This window comes from Tyto alba, unplaced genomic scaffold (assembly GCF_018691265.1).
Source record: "Tyto alba isolate M040663 unplaced genomic scaffold, T.alba_DEE_v4.0 Super-Scaffold_6, whole genome shotgun sequence".
NCBI lineage: Eukaryota > Metazoa > Chordata > Aves > Strigiformes > Tytonidae > Tyto > Tyto alba.
The window spans coordinates 26,843,113-26,866,196 of record NW_024881327.1 but is presented as its reverse complement, the minus strand read 5'-3'; the positions used below and the strand labels follow the sequence as shown (position 1 = coordinate 26,866,196).

Below are 23,084 nucleotides of genomic sequence, written 5' to 3'. Positions count from 1 at the left end.
CTGTAAAACCGAATCTTTAAGACGCTGTTAGGACTAAACTTCAGGCGCTGTTCGGAGAGACCTTAAAGTGTCTCCTCAATAGCGAAGCGCTACACGCCGAGCGGAGGGCGCGCACACTCGCATCTGACTCGGACGCTCGGGATTTTCAAGTAAGTTTGACCGAAAGGCGAGCGAGCGTGGCCGGCGGCAGAGGCACCCGGGAGCGCCGCTGCCCTTCCCCACCCGAAGCCGGGACACGCGTGTCTCCGCCGGCGCTCCGCCGAGCCCGCGCAGCCCCCGGGCACCCCCCGGCGGCGGCGGCGGGGCGGGGCCGGGAACAAAGCCCGGCTCCGTGCCACCCTCCCCGCTCCGTCCCGCCATTCCCGGGCGGCCCGGCCGGCGCACGCCCGGCCCCGCCGTCCCCCGCAGGGGTGGCTGGCCGGCCCGGCGGCCGCCGAGCGCCGCGGGGGACGGCCGGAGCCAGTCGGACGGGTGCGGGCGTGGGGCGGGAGGAGCCCGGCGGCGGCGGCTGCTGCTGCTGCTGCTTTCCGCTCGGCCCGCGGGGGCTGGTGCGAGCGCCGCGCCCGCCCCCGGGGGTTCGGGGGGCGCCGGGAGGGGGGAGGCCGGGCACGCACCCCGCTGCTCGGGCGGGGCCGGGGAGGAAGGGGCGGAAGAGGGCGGGCGCGGGCCGCGGAGGGGGGCTCCGTCTCCCCCGAGCGGGCGGGCCGGGGGCCCCGGCCCGGCGGGGAAGGCGGCCGAGAGGCGCCGAGCGCACGCCAGCGCCACCGACCCCTCCTCCCCGCGGTCGTCGTTCCCCCCCCCCCCCCCCGCCCCGGCGGCACGCTGCGCTGCCCTCCCCGCCTTGCCGTAAACAAAGCGGCGCGGGCCGGGGACCGGGCCAGCGGCGGGGCAACCACCGCCAACGCCCCCACACGCACACCACGCCGCCCGCTCTGTTGCCGTCGGAGCGGACGGCCCCCCCGCTCCTCCCCCACCCCAGCCTCGACCAGGTCCCAGCTCCGCCGCCGCCTCACCTACCCCGCCGGTGGAAAGCACTGCCTCGCGTCGCAGAGCCCCCCCCCCCCCCCACACCTCCTCCGGGCGTCGCCTCCTCAGCGCGGCCGCGCTTCCCCTTTCAGAGCGACCCTGGCGAGGGCCGGTGAGCGACTCTCGCCGCCGGCATCCCCCACCGGCTTTATCCCGACGCCGCCTCTCCCCCTCCGGTAACTCGACGGCCCGGCTCGTCCCTCCCGCCCCCCGCGCCTCCCCATTGGCACGCACCGCCCCACCAGGAACCAACGCTTACTGGGGCAGGCGCGCAGCACTCAACGCGGGACCGCCCCGCCCCCGCCTCCCCGTTGGCTCTCGAGCGCTCGGCCCCGCCCCCGCCTCCACACCTCGCCCAATCGCAAAGCCGCAGATGGGGGGGGGAGGTGGAGGAAGACGAGCTTCCCGATTGGTGGCGCCCGCCAGCTTCCTACGGTTGCGATAGGGCGAAGAGACAGTCAGTCCCGCGTCCCGGCCAGCCCGGGGGTGGGAGCGCTGAGGCGCCGTTCGCCCCGCCCGGCGGGTGAGGGACCGCGGGCAAATTCCCGCCCGGGCGCCCCCGGCGGCTCCCCCGGCGGGAGGGCGGCCTCAGACGGCGGCGGGGTAGGTACGGCCTCCGCGGCCCCGGTGAGAACAGGACCGACCGTTGTCGTGAAAAAACAGTTAAGACGGCCGGTATCGCCGAGGTAGCCGGGAATAAAATGGCCTTCCGGGGAGGCAGCAGTGTGGCGGGGGGCATCGAGGGAGTTGAGGCGATCAAGCCCAAGGGCGGGGGGGGGTGGGTCGGGTCCCGCGTTGCGGGCTGCGCCGTGGCCCTGCCCTGAGGGCGCCCGCCCGGCCCCGCTTTCGCCCGTAGCAAACGGACGGAAAATACGCCCTTCCCCCTACCCCAGCGAATAAGGGCAAATTCTTGCGTCTCGGCCAGCTTCACAAATGCTTAGATACCGCCTTTTTTTTTTTTTTTTTGTGCCAGAAATCGTTCGCGTTGTTCTACCAACGCGAACCGCTCGGCTTCCCCCGCAGAAGTAGCCTGGGTGCGGCGAGCGCAGCCACCCGCCCTGCACCGCAGGTAAAAACACTGGGGGCTGCTTTCCCCCCTGGAACCTGACTTTGCTTTGCACGTACTTCCCCCCGCTCCCAGGCGCCAATCTGCAAGTCTATCGTAGTACGAGTGACACAGACGGAAAGGCAAGGTAATGAGGTAATTCACAACGACATCCTGAGAAAATTCATCTGATCCTGGGGCTGGCCAGGATTTCACGAATACGACAGGTCTGGTGGCTGAATGTAACAATGTATTTCTAAAAAATGAAAAGATATGGGAGCCGATGGTAGTAAAACCAGAAACAGTACCAACATTAACATTTTAAGTGGCTAGAAGGTAACTAACTTTTCCGTTGAAGTGCCTCAGAACTTTCAGGCTTGAAGAGAAAAAAGGTGGGGGGGAAAGGGGAAAGGAAAAATAAATACATGTCAAGCATGATAAAATAACACCAGATCTGCGAAGCAGTATTAGAAAGAATCCCGAAGTCACCATTTTTCCACTGTCAAATATAAGCCTGTCTTACAAGTCCTCTACTATAATAAGCATACCCAACAAAAACAGAACTGAGTGAAAAGTATGCTTTTTACAAACAACAAACGCGCTAGCACAACAGTTGCCAATCTGTTACAAGAAGCTTGAAGTCTTATTACACACTTTGTACAATACTGTTTTATTTGGAGTGAAAGGTCACTTCGTGCTCAACTACTTATGTCCATGTGCTACACACCCTTAAGGCTGATAATGTACATCAACTTGCAAAAAACAGTAGGAACAAGAAAGCAGGAGGGGAAAAAACTAATGATATACTGGTACCTGAGAAGAATGTTTCAGGTTAACTCTTTCCTGTAGATTTAAGAATTTAGTGAATGGAGTAATTTTTACTCTAACAACTGTACCACAGTCTCAATGTTGGGCAATGGAACACCTAACCAGAAAAACAGGATTCATTGCTACTGGTGGTGTGCATAATCTCAGACAATTGGTTGAAGCAAAGTATGTCACAAGTTGCTTCTGATTTTGAAGTTATCCCAAGTTAGGAACTCAGCCTGATCTTCCCAACAGATGCAGATGTATCCACGCAGTTGAAATGAGAGCGGCTGAACCTCGCTGCCAATGAAAAACAGACCATTGGTATTTAGCCCTGAGCACCTGAACTTTACAGGATGCACAGTCATAACATTTTCAGAACCCAGATTCTCTTGTTACCTGCCTGCTTTACAAAACAGCCCTGAGGATTAGTTAACATGTAAAGCTCTTTTCAAAGCACATTACAGTACCAGTTATTATTAATAGTAATTATTATCAACGTGGGTAAAGTCCTTACTAATTGAGGCTTTGAGTATCAGTTCCACAGAGACACCCACTCTTGGTTCTTGCTGATGTGCCATAATGCTTCAGGCAAATAACTGATTCTTTGTTTGCCACCAGTTGTAGTAGTTACAACAATGCTCTTTTTTGGTATGAAGCACTGTTATTTCCTCATTAGGGAGAGAGTGATTTTTTCCAAATACAGTCCTGTTAACTCTTGGCAGCCACTGAAGAATCAGCAGCTCTCAGCTGTTGTGTTTTACTCTATTGTCCAGAATGCCAAGCAAAAAACAACAGCAACATCAACAACAAAAAAATCACCATTCCAGCTACATACTTGAGCACATAAACCTCTAGTACTTGTTTTGGCAACTTTCCTTACAAGATCAGTATATATGCCAACTTTTTCACATGTCTACTTGTTTCAGTTATGTCTTATGCAATATCATAAAACTGAATTTATTTGTTAAGCCACCTCTTTGTTTTGCAGTGGATCTGTGTAAAGCCTGCCGCTAACTGTTGAACAAGGGGATGGAAGAGAATTTATCGAAAAGAAAAGCTTTTAAACCACTTGACAGTCTACATATAACTCACCCTATTAATTCTTGAGCTCCAGCTCCAAGAGTTCTGAATAATCACCAGTGACTTTGTTTTCCAGGCACTGCAATTAGAAACCATCTGACTTTCACACCTTCCAACTTCTTGTTACATAAGTAATCAGTTCACTTCAAAAGAATCATTGTTTGAAAGTTTTCCCTTTTCCTTCTTTTGAGGCATCTCCTTCAAAAGAAATAATTTCCAATTTCTAAAGATTAACTGCCTAGTTTCAGTATTACAGTACTTTGATTCTCAAATATATTCATCATTCTTGGATCATACTAAGTCATAAAAGATACAAAGTTGAGAGTTATAGGTGAGTTGTAATATATCTAAAAATAATTTTTTGAGTCCTGAAGCAGTGCAAAAATACATAACTATGCTATTCCTCTTTAAAAAGAATCTGTGTTATAGATTGCACTTTTAAAAGCACACAAAACATCAACCTGTCACTGTGCAAGTCACTGAAACAGCCAGCTCAAAACTCCCTGAGAAAAGATGTTACCTTGTCATCTCCAAAGGATTAGCCTACTGCATTGATTTTTAAAGAGAAATACCGTATCAGGTAATGGCACCTGTCAAAAGAAAAGGTAGGGAAAAGTATTCAAGAGATGAGATTTACAGAATGGAGTTGAAAACTAGGCTTAAGCCTTGCCTGAGGACAAGATTTCATGTAATGTATCAGAATGACTTGGTGATAGCATCACCCATTTTAAACCTAAGTTCTCAGTAGTTGCAAAAAAGACAGTATGAGTATAAAGCAAGTGGTAGAAGTAGACCAAAAGTCAAAAAGAGTGTCCTTGTTGAGATTTCTGTCTATGGGTGAACTTCAAAAAAAGGCTTGAGGGCAGAGAAAAAAGTGCCAAGGATGTGGACATGCTCTACCACCTATGCCGATATATGCCCTATAACTGCAATTCTAAGCCAACAAATGGATGCATGTAACCAAGTTCCTTTAAGTATCTCACAAGCAGACTGTACTAGGTCAGATTTTTGAAAGCATGGCAAACTCCCCAATTTTCTGTATGATCTTAATTTTTTTTTTCCCATTGGAAATCTAAGGGACTTGGGGCCAGTGAAGTGAGAAAACAGAATGGGTAACTTAATTTTACAATGGAGAAGCAAAACTGCTCAGAGTCAGTATTTTCTTCAATGAAGGAGACTGATAGCCATTTCCTCCCCATTGAAGCTCCATGCTCAGAGAAGGTACAGTCCATAAACATGTCCTACCCTACAAAAAGGCAAGCTTTAAAATCCCATTGTACTATTTGCCTAGAATGTACTGAAAGCTAAGTGGGAAGAAGCAGGACATAAATTGCCTTAATTAGTGTGCTATAGTCCCGTGAATAAAACTGTTGTGAGCCTGTGAGGCCAAAGTCTTTTGTCTTCTGATTAATAATGTGCGTAACTGATGTCTGTGTACTGGGGAGTGCTTCATTAGGGTGGGCCCAGGTGATGGGCAGAGATGAAGGACGTCTGATAACACAGATTACTTCCAATCTCGTGCAAATTAGAAATGTATTTATTGTAAAATGAGAGCTAGGCATTAAGAACCCCACAATACACTGTTTCTGGTTCTATCCTCCCAGCTTATTTCAAGAACCCAACAGTTGGAAACCCATCTCCTCTGCAGCTTTCTTGGTGCAGCCAGCCACTCCAGGCAGCCAAACCTCTTACTTTACACACACTCCTAGTCCATTTGTCCTAGGTCCTTCACGTGCTCACAGTGCTCATTTTATAGTTGCATTCTCTACTCATTTCAGACATTTCACATTCTCCACTAATTTCAGACACTTTCAATCTCTAAAACCTTCCCTCTCCTATCTTCAGGCACAGGCTTTTTTTGTACAGACAGTAGCAATTTAAGCCTCTTCACTGGAATTCCAGGGTGAAGAGACAATGACTCGCTCCAGGAAAAGCTTAAAGGGAGTGGTGCATTCCAGGCAAGTAGCAGCAGATCAGGATACGGTGAATTCAAGCCACAGTACTGAATGTTTACAAGAAAATGCCCCAGCATACATCGCACTATCAGAAACATGGCTTTATTTTTTCCTCAGTTTTTCCTAATTTCTGATAAATTGCAAGCATCCACTAATGCTGCCATTCAGCAGCACTAGCTAGAGGCAAGCACGCAGGCAGACTCCTAATCTCCCACTTCAATACAATCCTAACCACCAAACCTCTACCACTTTCAAGTTCAGACAGTCGCCTGCCAGGTCCTCGCTCTGTTCCGATTTAAATAACCTTTCTGGTTTTTAGGTAACAGGCATCCTTTTTCTTTAGTCAATTCTGGCCGCGCATCTTTAGCACCCAGTTAACATACCTATAGCTAACATACCTACTGTTCAAGTCAGACATGGACAGATAAAAGCTTTTTGCTGCCATTTATCAAAATCAGCAAGTCGGTTACAAAGCCAAGAAGCACCGGTGCATGTATCAACGCTGTGCAAAACAAAACCAACCGTGTAAGGATTACCTTTAAAGGGATTCACCACATCTGAAGCAGTGCCTGAACTCAAATGCATTAAGGGAGTGGCATTCTCTAAGCAGGCAGGAAACAAGATAAAGCACAGGAAGGAAGCCTCCTCGACTGAAATGAACGCTCTGAGCCCCAGCTGCTACCTCTAGGTCCTTCCACCGCCCTCACTCGGCTCCCCCAGCCAGGAAACGCCGCCGCGGAACGCAAAGGCACACGCGGGCCTCGGCCACAGCCCCGAGTCCACCAGCAACGGCGCTCGGGCAGCGCCGGGGCCCGCCCGCGGGGTGTCTCCGCCGAGTTCCCACGGCGAGGCGGGTGGGTTAAGCCCCGAGCCCCACCGCGCTCCACGCCGCCGCCCCCGCGCACGCGCACCGAGCCACCGCGGCGGAACGGCGTCACGTCGATTTCCGGGTCACGCGGGGGTTCGCGCCGCCTTCCCCGCCCCAGCATGGAGGCCGGGCAAGGCCCCGGCGGCGGCGGGGGGGAGGTCGGGGACCCGGTGGAGGTACCGTCGGTCTGGCGGCGTCTGCTCGGTGGGGCCGGGGGAGGGCGCGTTTCTATTGAGGGGGAGGCGGCAGGCTGGCGGGCCGGGGAGGGGGATGCCCGGCGGCCTCTGGGCCCCGCCGTCAGCTCCCTCCCGGGCGGCCTGCGGAGCCGCGGGGACGGTGCCGTGTTCTCTCCGGTACCGGCGGCCTCTGGGCTCGGGAGAGGGTCACGCACCGCGGATGGAAACGTCTCACACGCTGGCAGAACAGCTGGCCGGGTTTCGCTAGCCTGTGGGCGTGTAAACACACAACACGCGTGGTGCAGTTAAAAGCCTGACAGATGTTTTAAAAGGGCGATTTGACGAGCTGTCGGGTTTTGTCAGTTTGGACAAAAGCAGGTTGCAAGGACAAAAGCAGGCTTTTCTGAAGAAAAAGGAGTGGACTGAGTTGGGATTTGACTGTGCCCAAAATATATTCTGTTCTCTGATGTGATTTGTAGAAGCATTGGATTTTTTTTTTAATTATATATTTCATGTGATGCTTACAGACAGAAGGCACCAGCTCCTTAAGTATAGCTGTGTGAAAGTGCAGGCACTACAAAGTGTGAAACTTGGAAGTTTTTAAACAAAAAATTCCCCCAAACCTTTCTTTTGCTCATTCTTTTCTAATCTGTTTCCTTAATGAAAGAGGGAAGTACCTAAGCCTTATGTGCCAACAGAGGAGGAAAGAAGACTCCTCAAGGAATGTGCTGAAGAGAGTGCCCGGTACAGAGGTAAGTTCAGCTTGCTGGCAAACTTGGTTTGCCTTCTCCCACCCCTAGTTTTTGTTGTTAGCTGAGGCATTAAGGAAGGCAGGCCCAGGTCAGTATATCATAGCAGTTCATTAACAAGCTTCACATGGTCTAAAATTGCATCCCAGTAAATGTTGATCCATGTAGGATTTACATTTATTAAGAGTTTGCAGAACAGGAGTTGTGTAAAAGAAGCAACATATTTTATTAGAAGTCTGAATATAAATATAATTAATGGAGTATCTCATTTATGTATCTGAATATTCTTTTTGTAATTTCTATGTTTTTACTTTCCATTTTTGTTATTATCTTTAGAATGCAAGGAAAAAATAGTTTAGCTTAGAACCACTGCTTTCCATCTTTCTGGAGATTTGTGAAGACAGCTATGTATCACTAGTTGCTCAGCTCCATTTCTGGAGAAAATTTCTGTGTCTGTGCATGGCCAGACATTTGGGGCTTTTTTTTAATCTGTAAGTAGAAGTCAAGATTCTCAAGCATGATTCTGCAGTCAGTAATGATTTCTGTACTACAGCTAGTATGCAGGAATAATAAACTTACATTGTTTTCACAGAATACTTTGGGTCTCATCTTGATTTAATTTGAAATATCAAGGTTATGTTGGTGGGGTTTTTTCACAAAACATTGAGAATTGATGGCTTTACTTCTTAACATTGTTTCTGTAATCGAAAGGTTCAAGACATACCTGTGTTTTATACTCCTGATCAAGAGTAGTGTCCGAGTCTTCTGATATGATTGTTACCAACTGTTTTATCGCACAGTAGTAGATTACTTCTGATGCTGATAGGTGGCTTGGCAGAAACCAGGACAGATGAAGAATTTAGCAGCTGGTTTGCTAAATATAGCACCTTGGGGCTCTGGTTTCTCCTGGCAGCTAGTACTTTAAGGGACGCCTTCTAAGGCGTTGTGATGTTGAATTAACGATTCAAAGTTCTGCTTTATCTTTCTGTGCTGCTTTGGCATTCTTCTCTCACTTTAATTCAGAGACTTGGAAGCCTTCAGCTTTTTATGCTAAAATCTTGCTATTTCCCTTATATTTTTATAAGTGAAAAGAGTCAGGTTCATTACAGTAGGATGGTGATTGGTTATGACTTATCGATGATCTCTCTCCTGGAAGACAAGAAGGGAGGGAGTTGTTTGTTCTGTTCTGCTGTGAGTTCTTCACTGGCAGTGTAACTTACTGCCCTGTGCATCTTTATACAGAGACTGAAGAAACAACATGAAGGTATTGCTGAGAAGCCTCGAATTAATGTCTTCAGTAATTTTACTTTAGGGAGCTACAACAGTAATTGAGAGACTTTTTTCAGGAGTTGTGTATTGCGCTGTTATCTCAATGGGAGAGTCTAAATCCTGTCACCGTTTTCTACTTACCCTGTCTTTTTTTTCACTTTTCTGTGTTACATGTACCTAGATTCTTGTATTTGCTGTGTGAAATACCTATTATTTGAATGCCCCTTTGCAAGAGGTATGGGCTGCCAGTGTGACTGCCCTGCTATCCTCACTTCTTACTGCACCAGTTCTTCTTATTCACAGGCATTACTATACATTTGTGTATTTTCAGTTTGTTTATTCAAATTCCAAGCTGTAATCAATTTTTACCTGTTTTTACAAACCCTGGCTGTTTTGCAGTAGTTTCTGTTGACTGCTTCGATGTCAGAAATGCTTGCTAGTTATTTCATAAATCAGTTTAATATATGCTTTACTGATATTACTAATTTTTAATCACATTATCATATAATAAATTCTAATACGGTAAAGATTCACATTACAATCTACAGTTTTATTCTTTGCACTCTTATTCTCGCTAACAAAATCAAATCAGATCATTATGACTTTTTCCCCTAACACCATTTTGATTGGGGTACATTACGTTCCCATCCTTAATTATGTGCTGTTGTTGTACCAACCCTCCATTATTTTTCCTAGGATTTATTTTGTTCTTGAAGCAGAAGTACTTTTTGCCCATAGCAGTGCAAAGCATTGATATTTTCTGATTTATTAAGCTGCTTTTATTTTTGTCTTTTTTTACATTTGAATAATTATATTAATTTTTATGTATGAACCCAATTTTCATTTACTTATTATTTTAATTTCTAGTTAACATTTTAGGTCATTTGTATGCCTACATACTAGCAGCTGCTTCCACTAAAATGCATAACCTGTCTTTGATATTCAGAATATTTGTGTCAGGCCTATAAATCATTTCAAACCTCTGAGGGTTAGACTGAAGTCCTCTATAATAAGTTATTTTTGATTATTTTTTTTAAAGCCACCCCCACCTTTTTTTTTTTTTTTCTCTTATAATTTAGCTTCAAATCTGCACTGACATTCTATATCTCAGAAAAGATAGAACTCTAAATTGTGGAAAATCTAGGTCTAGAATCTCCAAAAGCATCAGGGGTTTAATCTTTAACAGATTAGAAGATTTTATTATCTGTTTTGAATTGTTACTGTAATCTTGCTTATGAACCAAGGAGCCAATACAAATCCCTCGTCACTTTTAAAGTATTGCAATCCAGTCAGGTTTACCCTAACATGCTGGTTGGACTCTTAACCTAGTTTAGACCTGTCAGAATCTGTGAGGGAATAAACTCTTAGTTTGCAAAGTATATTTTAATACTGTGCTGTCCAAATTCCTTAAAATATAACTTATCTTCAAATATTAACTTAATTAACAGATTATGTGCATCAAAACACTATAAACATCTAGTGCTGTTGCAAAAATTTCTCCCCTAGGTAAAGTTAAAATCATTGAGCCTTTTTGTAACATCTACATTTTCAGATTTGCTTTTTAAAATCTCATTTCATTATGACGCATCTAAATCTTTAATGTAATTAACTTTAGTCTTCTGTCATGTTCGTTATTTCAGTGTCACTGTGTCTTGTGTAGGTGTGGTGGTCTTTATGAATAGTTTGAAAGTTAATCTTCCCAATTCATAATTACAATTGCTTGAAATAAATGTTTCTTGTATTTTTTTGTCATCTTTAAATGCTTCCTGCCACCTGAGCTCTTTCAGTATCCTAAAAACCGCAGTGAACTTGTTAAGCTGATTGCAATAGCCAGTAATGCGCTTCCTTGTTTGTCACCACTGCATTCCTGACCCTACTCCTGAGTTGTATCGTTTGATCCATAAGCTACATAAAAAGCTGGCCTGTTCTTTAATTTGTTGGTGAATAAAACAGATTATTTAATTTTATTCAATTTAATCTCTCATAGAGTTAGACGTTTTCCAAAGTTTTTACGTTAAAACAAAATTAAAGACTTCCAGTTATCAAAAATTTTTAAAGGCACTGGCTTCTGTGTAGCTGCCTTCCATCCTGTAGGACTGTGTATGCTTCTCTGGTTTAAAATTCTGCACCTTGATGTTGTAGCAGCTGTAGCTAGAACCAGAATCTTGTCCTTCGAGCTTTATCCCATCTGCCATTGGCTTTTGTATTTTCGGAAGCAGGAAGTCTAATGAAGACAGGATGACTCATTAACCAGAACTGTGTAATTTGTTGTAGGTCTTCAAAACTGGAATCGAGACTCTTTTATTATTTATATATAGTTTGTGAATTACATATATACACATTTCTATTCTTATACAAATGAGCTTAGTAAGGCCTAGCAACTCTCATTTTATTGCATATTTTGTTAAATGTGGTTAAAAATACTGAAAATCATATTTTAAGCAACTTTTCTTCTTCTTCACAGCTTTTCCTTTGGCTGCAGTGAGCATGCTTGCTACTAGTCTCTTAATTAGGAAAGGTAAAGTTTAAACGTGCATTCGGTTAATTTGGATTTGCTTAGATGAAATATACTTCTGCTTTTAATAAAGTTACTAAATGTCTAATCTGCTTGTAATTACAGGAAGTTTAGAGTCTTGAGCTACATGACTTACAGTTCCTAAAACTAAAGAAGGAGCAGAACTTTTAATTTAGATCGAATTCATGTTCATTTTGTGTTGTTTGACAAATGCGGTATCTCTGATTATGAAATAATATTATCTAGTGTGTAGTAATACTGTGTGTGATATGATTAAAGAGTAATTAATAAAAAATGGTTCTTAGATTTTGATAATTTTATGGGGAATTCAGATGTTAGGTTTTCTTGAATTTTCTTCAGCATTAAGTGTAAAAGAGTAACCTGTTCCTTACGAACATAGCTGCAAATTAACCTACAAACATAACTATAGTTGATGGTTTTCAGCCCGATTCTTAATAACTTACTAGTAATTACTGTGATCCTTATTTTCAGGTGTTCTGAAAGACAGCTCAAGATTTGGTTCTTTTGTAAAAGTTGCCTGTAAGTAAAAGTTACATATAAATTTAGCTCGTATTTGTGCCTGGGGTTTTGGAGTCTGTTACACAGATGTAATTCCCATGAGACTAGCTGGCTGACTCGCTGTGACTCCACTCTGTGCTTACATTGCTACAACTGTGCCTGAAAATAGGACTAAATGATCTGATATATCCAATGAATAAGTTTAACCTTCCTGCAGTTAATTCTCCCAGTCAGCAACTTCTTAGCTATGTTTCTTAACTACAGCACCTCATAATGTAAGAACCTATCCAATGTCAAGAGGTAGAGCATTTCATTTATTCATCGTCTTTGAATTTGTGCAGCATGTTTTGGAGAGGTTTTGTTTGTAGGCTTTCCATGAAATTGTAAGATTTGAAATAAATGACTTTTAGATAAAAACATTGTAAATAGATACTGTACAAGCTTACTTTAAATTATTTTGCCAGAGTACACCCACCCCTCCCTTCCTAATTTGAAGGTCTTTATTCATGCATCTCACTTGTCCCATTCAGGCTATTTTAGTGCCTTTTTTTCCTGGACATTATGTACGTACAATTGTAGGAAAACAGCAATTTAATGTGAATTATTTTGGAGTAAGTATAATAAAAAATAAATTAACCTTCTCAATGTAATAAATGACAGTAAAACAGGAAGTTGCCATCTTGCCAATCTGCCCAGATACAGCCAGTTACTCTTACAGTTTACTTCAGTGGGAAGAGGGTAAAACCCATGATTTGTGGTGAAGGAAGTGTTGTTTAAGCAGATAAATGAATATGGCAGACTAGGGCTGCCATTTGTTTATGCTAAATTCTATGTGCTTTCTTTGAACACCAAACAATGGTATAACACAAACATTTTTAATAAAAAATAGAATTATTATTTCCCTGATAGCTCCTACACATTTCCAGTTAAGGGCCGTGTTCCTCCTGGTTAATAGAATTAAGCTTTGAAATCAAGGGAAAAAAATAAGGAGCAGCTGGACTGGGCCAACTATTCTTGATGTTAAGGTTATAAGCTGAAATACTTCTGGCTTCTCCTTTCTGATGTACACTAGAGGCATAGGGACTTTAATTTTATACTAGAAGAATTTTCCATAAAGCGTGTGTTTTGTTAAATACGGGATTTTTCTGGGACCTCGTTGGAGTGTAAAAGGCCTGAGTTAAGCACTTTTTGTTTCATCCTCATATTGTTTAGGTCAGATGTGTCTACTGTCTACAGGATCTTCCTGAAAACAATTGCCAGGGACATAGTTTACAAGTCCAAATTATGTCTCATAATTTAACTGCATTCCTCCTGCAGTGAAATCTTATTAAAGGAAGCAGTACAGTTGTGTTTTGCTTTGTTTTTTTTTTCTTTCCTCCATGAGTTCTGAAAGAAGAGCATATGCAGTTCCAGGCACTGCTGCTAGCTTATAGCTAGCTGATCTTAAACAACTGTAAGACAGTTCCAGACAGGTCTTGCTTTTCTGGTGTCACTGATCTGATCATATTGCTGCTGCGTCTGTCGATTACAGTAGTCTGGCTTTGACGATAGTCTGTGTCACTTGTGGTTGTTAGATTACTATTCTGAAGAGTATCTATGCCAGATTACAGTAATTGGTCTTTTATATCTAACAGAGTTGAGTCAGGTTTTATTTAGTCTCTGTCTTGCATCTTTCCCTGCTTTGCCCCTCTGGTTAAACCCTTTGGTTTTATCTGGAAGTTAAGAGGTGTTTATTTTCTAGATAGGAATTTTCAGATTTCAGGACAATGTTCTGCCTACAGGAACTATACGTAACTTTTCTCAGTAGTCTTCTAGGCACTCTGACAATTTCATCAAACTTCCAGCTAGTCATGACTGATACACTGCCCTGACAGCATCCCCCATCAACAGAGCAGAGAGTTATTGGTCCTCCATCCCTGTTTGGCAAAGAAGGGTGAGATCCAGGTGTCTCACTTCATGTTAGCCTGCAGGGGGACCTGGCCTCTTTTATCGATCTCTGATCAGCTTCTCGAAGGTCTTGTCACAGTGAATACAGAAGAAGCAGAGAGCAACAATATCCAATTTACTGTGCTAACTTCAAAAAATTGGATCATCTGGCTGTTAGTTCTGTAATAAGAGAAACCAAGTATTTTAGCCAATAATTACTATGGGTGAAACATCTTCCAGAGAGATGCTTCCACTCTTCTTGACTGGAAGGCCTCAAGAAAAGGAGACTGTCTCTTTGTAATTTATGTCAAAGATTAATTATCTTTGCTGCTTAGCTTTATTTTGCTAACTATTTAGTTTGAATTCTTGTTGGGACATTTTTTCCTTTTAGAAGCTTATAATTTTTCCCTTTGCACGTATTTATAGCATTTGAGGTGTCTTCCAATTTTTTTGATCTGTTAAACAGCTAAACACTTACATTTCTCCTTTGTAAATGTCACTTGCAGTTGTGGCTGCTGTTCTCCTTTCCATTGGAAAAGGATTTTTAACCTCCTTTTGGAAATACAGACATTAGAACAGGAATCACAGTTTCAGTGCCAATACAGCAGGGTAGGGTAAAATCCCCATTTATATTGCTTCCCAGGTGATGTAATCTACACTGTGAGGACCTCAGAGGATTAATGTTACTGGTAATTAACTCTTTCCTGACTTAAAGATGATTGAGAGTCTTTAGTCTTTGTGTTTAGAAAGTACTTGTTGCATATGAACGAAGAGTTTAGCCCTTTTCTCATAAAAAGTCAACAACCAAACTTCTTTAATTGCCGCTAAATCCTTCATGCTCCATCATACTCCATTTGACCCACTCATAAAACTTGAAGGAGACGCTTGATGAAAATCATCGGTTTTAAGCTCAGAAAGAACTACTGCGATCGTTTATTCATCTGTCCTGTCTAGCAGGTGAAATTAGGTCATGCAGTAAATTGAAAGCATTTGCGTAGTGGTTGTGAGGGTTCAGCTAATTCAGTTGTTTGTTTTCTGGCAACGATATCGTAGAAGCCTCTTCAGAAGATAGTGAGCCTAACATTAAGTTTCTTTGGAGTTCTCTTCATACTAGTGAAAGCATTTTAAAGATCTGACAAGTCTGATGGATTAAATTAGCAGAATTTACTACCCTTGTTTGTTTCTGACTTTTATCATTTATGATAGTTTATGGTTATTTCTGGATCTTGGGAGAAATGGATTGCAATTATTTTCCTTTTTTTGTCACCTTTCATTCATCAAGTACTAGCTGGAATCATCTGATGCTCATGCAATGTCTAAGTCATTGCTCTGCGTCTCTGTTCTGCTGTTGCATTTGTTTTTAGTACCCTTGGTCTGCAGAAGAAGCAGTGATAGATCTAAACCCAAAACATGTAGTAATCATCCAAACTTATTTTTTCTCTTATTCAAGATACTGTATAATTTATTTGAAATTATTATTTTTTCAACTGTGATGAATATTAAGATACAGCATATAAAGCCATCTTTTTTTCTTTCTTTTAAAAAAGTTGCTGGAATGTGCGGATACCTGGGCGGAAAAATATCCTACTTGCCAGTCTGCAGTGAGAAATTTAAGAAACTGAAGGATTCCCCAATAGGAGATGTTCTACGACAAGCTCAGAGACATAGTTCACACAAGTAAGAATTTAATTCTCTCTTAAATTTAAAATATTTAGAACATTTTCAATACCAACAGATTGAGGCTACATTTTCAGCTTTCAAAGACCTTCAGAGCTGCACCCTCCCTTTTTCGCCTATTACCACAAATCTACCACTTTGAGGAAGCTGGATCACTTGGCCAGCTATAAAACATGCATTTTGAGCTCTTCACATACAATTGTTGGCTTTGAGGAATAGAGAAAGAAACATTTTATTTAGCAAAATGTATTCCATGTAAATTACGATGTTGTTTTCCCGTGGAATTTACGTACAGTAGTGTAACAGCAGAAATTGCCTCCTTAGTTTAGAAATAAAGTAAGTTAACTGAAATAAAATAGCGACATTCTGGAAGTTTTTCCCATAGTTTAGTTTGATTGAAGTAGGAAGAAGGTGGAAATGATTTCAGTGTTTATCAAAGGAAAGAGCTCAATAAACAATATCAGTGCAGGAAGAAGCATGGTGGTCAAACTTACTGCCGTTTGTTTAAATCCTTTACATCTGTACCAGCATTATGCTCTACATATGAGAAACTCATCAGGTTCTTAAAACTATTTCCTGTTTTGTTCCAGAATGTTTTCTACCTCAAGTGGTTTTTAATTGCAGACTACTTTCAGAGTATCTCACATAAAGCCTTGATTCAAAACTGGGCGAATAGTGTTTGGATAGTGAGTAGTAGTCTTGCTATGTATGTGCTAAGGTTTGTTAAATATTTGTAAAGGATGTGATGAAATTCTTAATTACTTTATAAATTCAGATGTATGACAGTTTTGTCTGCAAGTTTTACCTTTGTTCTGAAATGTTCGTGTTTTTATGGGATCAAACATAATTTTAGGAATTACCAGTTTATACATTTACTGTATGAACTTAGCTGAATTGGAGCTGGACTTGTCCCTTCACCCCACTCTAGTTTCTAATAAGAAATTGCCATGATCATTCACTGTGTTTACTCTAGGTGAGAACCTGTTTAAATACCATCATCTGCTGCAATAAGTCCCTTCAACCTATTATGGCCCATTCCTTCGTATCTGTAAAATTTTATTTCCTAAGTGATAAATTCCACACACACCCCTTTTTTTTTTTTTCCCCCCTTGCTTGAATGATTAGTTTAAGTTCATTCAAATTGCATTATTGTCCATACATGCTACCCTTTTAAGCCAGCAACAGAACTCGTTACATTTCCCTAGTCACTGTGTATCTGCCAATTAATGTAATTTTGCTAATTCTGATTTGCAGTTAAAAATAGGTAGAGAGCTAAAAGATTAGATAGTTCTTTAAAGCTATATTTGCATATACTTTAAAAATATAATTGAGGCAATAAAATGGCTTAGCTCTATATATTTATTGTGAGAATAAAACAAAGACTACTTGCAAATGTTTTCCATGTGAAACTAAAAGTACAGCTAAGCAGAAATTGAAGTGAAAAAATCAATAAATACTCTAGAGACATTCTAGTGGCACCAAGGGGGTGGCATTCTTGATAAAGAGACATGTTGTGTAGTGGTTTGCAGGGCCGTTCCAAGTATGTAGCAAATGCTTTAGAATATCAGGCATCAGTTTCCAGAAGATTCTTTATATGATCTTACCTTTCTCTCTTAAGAGAAAATTTGTTGATGTTTCTATGGAATTCAGCAACTCAATAAACCTTCCTAATTTAATTTCCTCAAGATAGGTCTTCATTCTCCTTTCCTCCTGATGCTTGGTACTGATCAATTACAGCAGCTTCTAACGATGGAGGGTTTTAAATTGCAAATTCTTCCTAAAAGGCCTTTAAAAATAACTGTAGTTCATGCTACCACTAGTTACATGGGCACACCCTGTACTATTTGTGTCTGATGGGTTTTTTCTGTCTGGGGGAAGGGATTGTCATTTTTTGTCTTGTAAAGTGCAGAATACTTTGTCCCTTTTGTCTTATGTTGTGGAGATTTTCAAATGTGAGTTAAGTTTCTAGGAGGAAGGGAAGAGTATTGGGGAAAGGACTATATAGATCTTTGCAACATAAAGAAAGGGGAAAAAAAAAAAAAACAAACCCTAAACTTTTTTTAAGATGGTAATTCATGTTGAAAACTAAACCATTTAAAATAAAAGAGTATTTTCTTGACCAGCACATATCGTTACTCTTACAGTTCCATTTTTAACTTTAGTACTTCTGTATTTAATGTTTAATTGTATTATTTTCCAGCCGTTCCAGTCGGAAATCTGAATTCTCAGACATGCCTTCTCAGTCATTTACTGAATCTTCTTCTTCAAGGGCTGGATTCCCACTTTCTTCCAGCTATTCAGATGATTATAGTTCAACAGACAGAGCCCTCTCGAGTTATGAACCTGTTCCATTCAGTGCTTCCCTGAATGAGTCTTCACCTACAGGCATTACTGATTATACTGCTCAAGGTGTGTTTTGTCTTAATATTTACCAGTTTGTAGTACAATTATTTAGGAGTTTGTAGTACGATTTCATGCTTTTCTCATGGATACTTCTCTTACTAAACTATGGTTTTTTTGTCCCACGCAAACATACATTGTACAATATAGCAGTTTGAATGAGATAGCTTGAAGTTCCCAGAATTATGTTTACACAGAAGATAAACATATGTATTATTTTGTGTTCTAACTATAAACCAAATTCATGGTTTTTAAATGTTTTGTAGCTCTAATTGCAAGTAAAGGTCATAAATTAACTTAGAAGGTTTAATCTGTTGTGGAACTAAACCTGCAGAAAACTCAGCCTGACTTGAAGTTCTTTTTGATTGAAATGAAGGTGAATATTCCATCCTTTCACAGTGCTAAATAAACCAGACTCTACCATTTGTCTGCTGACTTTTCTGAGGTTATTTAATTTTCACCAGCAGTGGTGCTGTAACTGTATACTGCTATAATTCAGTGACATTAAACTGTTTTTTATAATGTGACAACCATTGAAATCTTCTGAGAACTGAATGCATATTGTGTTCTGTCCAGCAACAGCTGATTTTCTCACGGAGAACTAAGATGGTTTTCAAGTACTGTTCTGTGCAGCTGTTCCCCTCCTTCCAGTTTGCACTCTGTCCTCAGCTATTGCAGGGGAAACACACGATTCTGAATTCAGGTCTCTCTGGTACACAAAGGAGGAAGTCACTGTGAAATGCAGAGTTTCATACTTTGAATTAGTTTGTATTTTTTAACTCCTTTTATGGAAAAGGTTTTATTGGACAAGAAAGTCCTTTCAGGTAACTCTGGTTTAGTTATATAAAAGTACCAGATGTAAATGTGCCAAGGAAATTGTAATTACGCTTAATCAGAAATATCAATACTTGGTAGAACCCTAATTATAGAACCAAGATTCTGCATTATAAATACAGATAAAAGGAAAAAATGTTTATCAGGAGGCATAGGATGGATGTAGTCATGATTCTTTGAAAGCAGAATTTAAAGCCTGAATGCAAACCCTTGACCTTCACCTAGATTTCTCTTCAGAAATCATAAATATATCACATGTATGATTATCATCAGTTTTACATAAAGTGACTGGAACTATTTTATCCATCAACTACCACATGGTGGTTAGGATTCCCATTGGGTAAAATGAAGAAAAGGAGTTAACTGCCAGTCTTCCAAAGCAGTTTGACAAAATGAAAAGGATAAAAGGAATGGATTCATTAAAGAGCATGTACATTCTCAGTTGCATTTAGACTTGCAGCTGTCATACTCCTTTTCATTTGGGTTTGAGCTGTAATTAACTGGCATTCTAGGACAGGTTGTGGCCAAGTTTTGGTGTGTGATGCCATTTCTAGTATGTTGATGTTTTTGTTTTCAGATCCTGCTCCAATTCCAGAAGAAAGTCGTAAAAAAAAAGGTATCACATATGAAGAATTAAGGAATAAACACAGAGAGACATATGAGATAATGCAACCACCAAAGGCAGAAACTCCAAGCAAGTTTTCACAGGAAAAAACAGCTAAGGAAGGTAATATACTGATTTACAGAAATACGTAGTAAGTTCAAATATTGGCAGTAATGTCAAAAATGGTTACAAACCCAAGGCTTAAAACCCTTGAAGCAATTGATTTTTACAGGATCTGCAGGCATCTAGTATGTGATGTGATCCGGAGTTTCATATTTCAAATTAATTCTTTTTTCAGAAATACCGATCTTCCAATAGAAAATGGTAATTTCTTTCCTCTAGCCGTATTGCTTGGTGCCACACTGAAAACCTTGTAACTTCTGGTTGATTGACTATATCCAGCAACCTCTTTCAACAAAGAAATCTCTGAGCTCAGAGCTATACTGAAGAGTTTTAGCTATGGAAGGGGGGGTGTATGCTTTAGATAGCATTGTTCTATCAAAATAGAGCACATGGCTGATGGATTTGAAGGGGGGGTATTTATTTTTCTTAATTGTTTCATGTGGATTTCTATAGAGGCATTGTTTACAGAGGTTCATTTTCTACATTAAAACTCAAAGGAAGGAAACAGCGTTTGGCAGCAATATTGAGATTTGTTTTCACAGTGAAAACCAAAACTTTACTCAGCGAAATAAGAATGCAGTGTCCTGAAGAATAAGATGCCGTTCAGTCAACTTTTTGACTCAGTCGGTTTTTTGAAAAGCAGACACAGAAGCAGTTCATAATTGCTTGCTCCAGAGCATTTTAAATTTAATGTAGCACCTGTGAATATGATGTTAGCAAGAGGAGCGTTCTACCATTTAGCACACTGCTGGACTTGTCAGCTTAAATTGTTTGGGTTTGTATGCAGTGTCCAGTCTCCTCACTCATGTTGCAACAAGACTTGTAGGGCTTGCTAACGTCTCCTGTTAGGCATAACAGGTGGTAACGAGTAGAAAAGGGTATTAAAGCACAAAATGCTGAAGCAGGAATAGTAAGCTTTGGAACAGTGTTGCTGCTTAAGAGTGTCAGTCTATCTCATGCTTGTGAATTACTTTCTCCAGATCGTCTCTCTTTGGAGAGATCTACACAGTCTTGAAATAAAAATTATAAACAATTATTAGGTAATGATTTAAATCTGGTATTTCAAGGATGAAAGCCTTTTTCTCTTATCATGTGGCTATGCCAAATGAGACATTAAAAAAATACTGAAGCTGTAGTTTCAGATTGCTGCTGAATTCCATCAGCTGACACTTCATTGATTTACACAACATTTCTTTTTCAAGATACTTCCCCACAAATAGCCTAGAAATGTCACTTGGAAACCATAGGCAGAAATGTTAAGCACCATCCTACAAACCTTGCCATATCCCATGGCAAATCTTGTGGCTGTGAAATGAGGATATGCATTCATTATTTTATTTTTAGTTATTTGAGGTCTGTAAGAGACCTCTGTAACATATTGATCAAATACTGTGTTCTGTTTGATGGTTATACTCAGGCTCTGAGAATGGAACTACACTAAGTAGTGCATGAGACTTGCAAATACACTTTTGCGGGTATCTCTTTGTATTTTTAGGGAAAAAAGAGTAAGGAGGGAATAATTCAAAAATTCAGAAGTGTTTCACCAGTGGAAGTACATTTAAGTCTACAGTTCAGGGATTCTGCTGATGTTGTGGGCTAAGATCTGATTTTGCTTCTTAGGTCCCTCTGGACACGCCGTATGCCTGTTCGTACGTCCCGCGTCACCCCCCCCTTTGTTCATCCTCTTACCTCTGTGGGTAGGAACAGAACTAGAAAATAGGAGGCAGTGGTTTCTGTCCTTTGTTGCAAGGACACGATGGAAAACAAACCACGTTTAAACCAGTTTTAAGCAGTCCCTAACTTCATCTGCTGGTGCCTTCTGCGTTCACTGTAGCCTTACAAATACGTGCATCTGCACAGCGATCTGGCCTGGACCATTCTCCAGGAATGAGCACACCCTCTTCGGCAGCCGTGGTTAATAGAAATGGAAATCAAACTACTCTGAGTGAGCTCCTCATTGTGCCTCGCTGCAATGTCAATCAGCTTAAAAGAGATTTGTCAGTACATTAGGCTAAGTTTGCCGACATCGCACTGAAACAAGGACCGTGCATTCTGCTGCATTCCACTGCTGCTGCTGCAGCTAGGTATTAATAAACTGTGGGCTTAGTAATTAACCTGCAAATAGATTTTTAAAGGGCTGTCTGACTAGTGTCAGCATTCCTCTTGGATCATATAGATCCATCCTTCACCCTGTTAGTGACGGCAGTCAAGTATAGATCACTTGGCAGCTCACTTTCATCTTTTCACTTTCTGGTCATTGTTCAGTTACACGTGACATCCATCTGAATAAATCCGTTAAGACCAGTAGCCTTTTTTTTTTTTTTTTTTTATTCTCTGACGCACTCCTATACTAAAGGAAGCTGCCAAATAATAATGGCTGAGTATTTTCCTAGTAGGGATTACTGATTTTTGTTTGTTTGTCTTTGAATGTGTTTTTAACTATCTCAAATCCATCCAATTGTGCACGTAACTAGATTATGTAGCCACATTATTTATCGTAACATTCCTTGCCTGTTTCCTCCAATTGTCTGTGTTTCATCCACATGTTGCATTTGTTTCAAAGTAATTACAAATCCTGTAGAGCAGGAATTACACAGTAGGCCTCTTGACTGAATATTAATTCATTAAAGAATAATGATTAACAAACTCTCCCCATTTATTCAAGAGTAGCTTTAATTAGATGTCTGTTGTGCTGTGACTGACACACTCCCCACCCACCACTTTAAATGATAATGCATTTCATCATACTTTTCAGCAGTGTGTAAGATGAACTTTTGCAGTTAAATGAAGTCATACGTGACTATTTTTTTCTTCTTCTCTTCAGTTAAAGTAAATAAATATGGAGATACCTGGGATGAGTAAGAGCCGAGTAAAGAATGGAAGAAAATTACCTCCTGTCAGCTAACTTGAACTTCATCTAGATTAGTCACGAGTATCGGCACCTTTGGTGTGTTCTGCCAGGCACAGCTATTAATAAATGAGGAGAAAATCCTGACTTGCCAGAAGATTTTAAAAAAAAAAAAAGTATTTAGGCTTAATTTTTTTAAATTTTGCATAAATGGCAAGTGACGCTATTGTGAGGTGTCTGACTATAAATCATTTGTGCTGTTAAGAATGAAAAGGGTAACTGGCAATAACATGTGAATGTATATCAGAAGGTAAAAATATATGTAAATAAATGCAATCGTATGTGTGTGGAAGGAAAAATGATCCGAATCTTCTGAAATTTTCAAGACTCGCATTAAAAGTTACCTGTAGAACTCACCTCTCGCTTTGTTTTGTCTGAAAGGGATATGCTGAAAACATCAAACTGTAGTGCTTGGTTAGTAGTGTCTGGAATAATACTGAACTATTCAGGGAAAAAGGATTGAGGAACCTAGCCAGACACACAAGGAAGCATACCTAACTGTTTTTTCAGAACTGTTTCCCAGTGCCCGCTGTATTTTTAGGCTGATATTCTGACTTGCCCACACTGGGTCTCTTCAGACAGTCGTTTTGGAAGAAAATG

The 23,084-nt window shown here is 41.4% G+C and overlaps 2 protein-coding genes and 2 long non-coding RNA genes across 8 annotated transcripts in view; 2 read left to right on the top strand and 2 right to left on the bottom strand.

Annotated features, from left to right (window-relative positions):
• The window catches only part of FRYL (FRY like transcription coactivator), a 175,317-nt gene extending 174,101 nt beyond the window's left edge, over positions 1 to 1,216 (bottom strand). For 2 of the 3 annotated variants that reach the window (XM_042808021.1, XM_042808022.1), the window contains exon 1: positions 1,072 to 1,216. The gene's annotated coding sequence lies outside the window, so the exon portion shown is untranslated. Of the gene's footprint in view, positions 1 to 1,017 lie in introns of all 3 variants that reach the window. The other variant, XM_042808023.1, reaches the window with a different exon arrangement.
• A 301-nt stretch (positions 1,217 to 1,517) lies between these two features.
• LOC122154909 lies at positions 1,518 to 5,352 on the top strand. The gene is made up of 2 exons (XR_006167028.1): positions 1,518 to 1,633; positions 2,000 to 5,352. It is a non-coding gene; the product is annotated as an uncharacterized LOC122154909 (long non-coding RNA).
• Positions 2,636 to 6,720, bottom strand: LOC116963209. Its single transcript, XR_004408026.2, has 2 exons — positions 3,974 to 6,720; positions 2,636 to 3,178 (listed from the first exon to the last, which is right to left on the bottom strand). It is a non-coding gene; the product is annotated as an uncharacterized LOC116963209 (long non-coding RNA).
• A 140-nt stretch (positions 6,721 to 6,860) lies between these two features.
• Positions 6,861 to 22,840, top strand: OCIAD1 (OCIA domain containing 1). 3 transcript variants are annotated; one of them, XM_032999229.2, is made up of 8 exons: positions 6,861 to 6,960; positions 7,628 to 7,712; positions 11,443 to 11,496; positions 11,986 to 12,033; positions 15,486 to 15,615; positions 17,885 to 18,024; positions 19,427 to 19,576; positions 22,401 to 22,840. In XM_032999229.2, exons 1-8 carry the CDS (start codon positions 6,904 to 6,906, stop codon positions 22,436 to 22,438), a joined length of 702 nt encoding a protein of 233 aa, XP_032855120.2. In that variant the 5' UTR covers positions 6,861 to 6,903; the 3' UTR covers positions 22,439 to 22,840. The 3 variants fall into 3 exon arrangements, with proteins under 3 accessions (XP_032855120.2, XP_032855119.2, XP_032855121.1); XM_032999228.2 differs by having other exon boundaries at positions 17,816 to 18,024; XM_032999230.2 differs by having other exon boundaries at positions 6,874 to 6,988; positions 17,816 to 18,024.
• Positions 22,841 to 23,084: the final 244 nt, after the last annotated feature.

Bases quoted from the DNA above. Each gene is read 5' to 3' on its own strand.
- OCIAD1 (XM_032999228.2), top strand. From the start codon at position 6,904: ATGGAGGCCGGGCAAGGCCCCGGCGGCGGCGGGGGGGAGGTCGGGGAC. The intron at 7,713-11,442 runs GTAAGTTCAGCT...TCTTCTTCACAG, and splicing joins AGAGAGTGCCCGGTACAGAG to CTTTTCCTTTGGCTGCAGTG. The intron at 11,497-11,985 runs GTAAAGTTTAAA...CCTTATTTTCAG, and splicing joins TAGTCTCTTAATTAGGAAAG to GTGTTCTGAAAGACAGCTCA.